Source organism: Pleurodeles waltl, chromosome 10 (assembly GCF_031143425.1).
Source record: "Pleurodeles waltl isolate 20211129_DDA chromosome 10, aPleWal1.hap1.20221129, whole genome shotgun sequence".
In the NCBI taxonomy this organism is placed as follows: domain Eukaryota; kingdom Metazoa; phylum Chordata; class Amphibia; order Caudata; family Salamandridae; genus Pleurodeles; species Pleurodeles waltl.
In genome coordinates, this window is record NC_090449.1 from 44,313,943 (window position 1) to 44,318,197 (window position 4,255).

At 50.2% G+C, this 4,255-nt stretch overlaps 1 protein-coding gene across 1 annotated transcript; it reads right to left on the reverse strand.

Moving 5' to 3' along the window:
• Positions 1 to 201: 201 nt before the first annotated feature.
• LOC138262334 (olfactory receptor 1f45-like) lies at positions 202 to 1,125 on the reverse strand. Its single transcript, XM_069212233.1, has one exon. It carries the CDS (start codon positions 1,123 to 1,125, stop codon positions 202 to 204), a length of 924 nt encoding a protein of 307 aa, XP_069068334.1.
• Between the last annotated feature and the right edge of the window lie 3,130 nt (positions 1,126 to 4,255).

Consider the following 4,255-nt stretch of genomic DNA (forward strand, 5'->3'; position numbering starts at 1 on the left):
AGTTCATTATATTGTTTTGCATAAAGGTGAAAATGGGAGATAGTATGCCCCATTGCTAGACACTGGATACGGTGTAGTATTGTATTTTGCTTGAAGGGTACTTTTCTATCATCCTATTAGCCTTTTAAAGTTTTTTTTCTCTCATTACAACTATCCTTCTATAATCCTTGGCTTGTGGAGAAGGCTTAGGTTCCCTGATGTCTATCTAGAAAATGCTTTCTTCAAGGCCACTTTGACCTCCTTATTTCTCAAACTGTAGATGAAAGGGTTCAACATCGGGGTGACCACAATGTATATTACGCTTATGAACCGGTCAGAGTCAAGAGACCTTGTTGATGGGAGCCGTATATAAACTGCAACTGTTGACCCATAGAATAGAGTGACAACAGCAATATGGGATGAACAGGTGGAGAATGCCTTGTGTTTGGCAACAGCAGTTGCCATCTTCATTATGGATGTGGCAATGTGGGCATAAGACACTGCAATGCACAGGAATGGTAAACACAACACAATGCCTCCTTCTATTAGTTGTGTGAAGGTAAAAATTGTGAGGTCTGAGCAGGAAAGGTTGATGAGAGGTGGAGCATCACAGAAGAAGTGATTGATATTGTTGGACCCACAGTATTTGAACTTGGATGTCCACAAAGTGTACAGCAATGAATGAAGACAGGCTATGACATATGATCCAGTTATGAGGAGAGAGCAGAGCTTTTTACTCATGAGCATGGTGTAATGGAGAGGCTGGCAGATGGCCACATACCTATCATAGGCCATCAGTACCAGGAGGAAGCTGTCCATGTTACCAATGGAGTGAAAGAAGAACAACTGTGTGAAACAGCCTCCAAAGGAAATGGTCTTCACTTCATGAAGGAGGTCGTATAACAGTTTGGGGATGGTAGTGGAGGTGAAACTAATATCTACTACTGACAGGCAGCATAGGAGATAGTACATAGGGGTGTGGAGCCGAGGGTTGCTGACAATCAATGTGATCAATACAACATTTCCAAAAAGTGTCAGGATGTACATGATAAGAAACATGACAAACAGGGATTTCTGATGCTCACTGAGATCAGAAAATCCAAAAAGAATGAATTCCGTCACTGTACTTTGGTTGCCTTTATCCATCCTTAATATATCCTAATAATGGAAAAAAGTAGAAAAAATGTACGTCATAGTACAATGAGTGTATAAAACCATACAAGATAAGGCTATGTGCCAGCTGCCTTAGTTATCATAATCAAAACACAAGGTTGCATGTTCAGCTTATATCACTTGTGATAAACTGGATCCCAAAGTGGATAATTGCCATACTATGATCTGGTGGATACTTTTTCCCATGGAATCTCAAGTCACTCTTGACACATTGCTTTTCCCCTTGTTACATAGCTAACATCTACCGCCTTACTCATTGCAAATCTCTTAAACTGAATACTCCATTCTCTTATCAATCCTTTACACATGATTATTGGCATGTGAAGGTTTCCATCTGATATTGTCATTCTTGAATATCTAGAGAGATTTATACCACAGTTCCTCAATAAGCGTTCTTGGGTATAAATGTACTTATTTGGTCATTTAGAGTATGGTCAAGTGGAAGCTCTGCTGTAAACCTGCTGGCCACCTCCACCCCGACCATCGCCACCGTTTTCCTGTGCTATTTTAATTCAGGTGGAGTGATGTGTTTCAGATGGTAGAACCCCAGCTGGCTCCACTGCCAAATCATCTGAACTGACAGCAGGTTCATTGGGTCATAGTGACAATAACTCTGCCTTACTTGGTTTTCCTGCCAGGGACCAACACCCGGGGCAAGGCTGTCTCAGGTATGGAAAACACACAGTGAGCCCCTTCCCTACACACTGATGTAATTGTTTTGTTTAAAAAAAAAAAAAACTTGCTTTGCTAGTTTGTTTATGGAAAATAATAACGTTTCTGAGTGGGCAAAAAACATGGGCCCTCATTACAACCCTGGCAGACGGTGTAAAAGCGGCGGTAAGACTGCCAACAGGCCAGCAGTAAAAAAATTGGAATTACTACAGTGGCGGAAACCGCCAACAAAGACAGCCACTTTAACACTCCGACCACCACGGCGGTACAGACAAACAGTTTGGTGGTCACCGCAAACAGACAGGCGGAAGTCAAAGTACTGCCCACAGTATCACAACCTACCAATCCGCCACCTTTTCCGGGACGGATTCACAGCGGACAAAAACACGGCGAAAACAGGACTTCGAAGGAAAAAAGCTCACCTCTACGCACCCCACGAGGAATCCGGACGCCATGGAACCAGAGCTGCACATTTTTCCAGCCCTCATCTTCTTGCTCCTCTACCAGGAGCACGAACACCGGCGGCGAAGACAACGGTGAGTACTGCACCTACGACACAGGGGAGGGGGGAGGGAAAAACAGGGACACACACACGCAACACCGCCACCCCCACCCTCACCCACTACAACACACACACAAATACATATTTATACATTATAGTTACACACCCCAACCCCCCTGGAAGAATGCAAAGACAAAAGGAAATGAGTGTAACCATTGTAATCTAATAAAATAGAGTATGCAAAAATATATATATATACACCATAAACAAAATATACACCAATCTTAGTAGTCGAGGTAGTGCTCCAATGAAGTCCGTGGAACACTGGGCCCACACGGTATGGGCGAGGCCCACACAAGATCCCCGACCATGACGGAGAGAACACTGCAGGGGCATCAGAGAGCTAGAAAACAGGCACCTCAGGGGGAGGGAAAGGGGGGGCACCTCAGCTGGTTGAGTGAACAATGCCAAATCCACGAGGTGGCCACATGCCTACTGTTCTATCCTGGGGAGTGCAAAGCCACAGTCTCTCAAGTCTCTACAGTGGGTGGGTTGCCCACTGTTCCATCCTGGGGAGTGCAAAGCCACAGTCTCTCAAGGCTCTACAGTGGGTGGCTTGCCCACTGTTGCATCCTGGGGAGTGCAAAGCCACAGTCTCTCAAGTGTCTACAGTGGGTGGATTGCCCACTGCTGCATCCTGGGGAGTGCAAAGCCACAGTCTCTCAAGTCTCTACAGTGGGTGGGTTGCCCACTGTTCCATCCTGGGGAGTGCAAAGCCACAGTCTCTCAAGTTTCTACAGTGGGTGGGTTACCCACTGCTGCATCCTGGGGAGTACAAAGCCACAGTCTCTCAAGTGGATAACAGTCTCCACTGGTTCTGGAGGGGGCCTTGTGCCCAGAGTGCTTCATCCTGCTAAGGACAGAGGTAGTGGATGTATCTCTCCACTGGTTCTGGAGGGGGCCTGGTGCCCAGAGTGCTTCATCCTGCTAAGGACAGAGGTAGTGGATGTATCTCTCCACTGGTTCTGAAGGGGGCCTGGTGCCCAGAGTGCTTCATCCTGCTAAGGACAGAGGTAATGGATGTATCTCTCCACTGGTTCTGGAGGGGGCCTGGTGCCCAGAGTGCATCATCCTGCTCGTGACTGACTCAGTAGTTTCAGTGCCCTTGGCGCTCATGGGCCAGTGGTGCTTGTGGCGGCGGTGCTCTGTTCAGCGATGCTTGGAGCGGCGGGGCACTGTTCAGCGGTGCTTGGCGTGGTGGGGCCCTTTTCAGCGGTGCGTGGAGTGGCGGTGCCCTGTTCAGCAATGCTTGGAGCGGCGGTGCCCTGATCAGCGGTGCTTGGAGCGGCGGGGCCCTGTTCACCGGTGCGTGGAGTGGCGGGGCCCTGTTCAGCGGTGCGTGGAGCGGTGGTGCCCTGTTCAGCGGTGCTTGGAGCGGCGGTGCCCTGTTCAGCGGTTCTTGGAGCAGCGGTGCCCTGTTCAGCGGTGCTTGGAGCGGTGGTGCCCTGTTCAGCGGTGCTTGGAGCGGCGGTGCCCTGTTCAGCGGTGCGTGGAGCGGCGGTGCCCTGTTCAGCGGTGCTTGAGGCGCCGGTGCCCTGTTCAGCAGTGCTTGAGGCGGCGGTGCCCTGTCCAGCGGTGCTTGAGGCGGCGGTGCCCTGTTCAGCGGTGCTTGAGGCAGCGGGCTCCTTTGCAGCGACTCAGCTGCTGGCGGTCCTCTCTGTCCCAGTGGGGCTTGTGCTGGCGGTCCTCTCTGTCCCAGCGGGGCTTGTGCTGGTGGTCCTCTCTGTTCCAGCAGGGCTTGTGCTGGCGGTCCTCTCTGTCCCAGTGGGGATGATGGTGGTGGCCTCCTGGGCAGCGGGAATGATGGCAGTGGCCTCCTGGGCAGCGGGGATGATGGCGGTGGCATCCTGGGCAGCGGGGATGATGGCG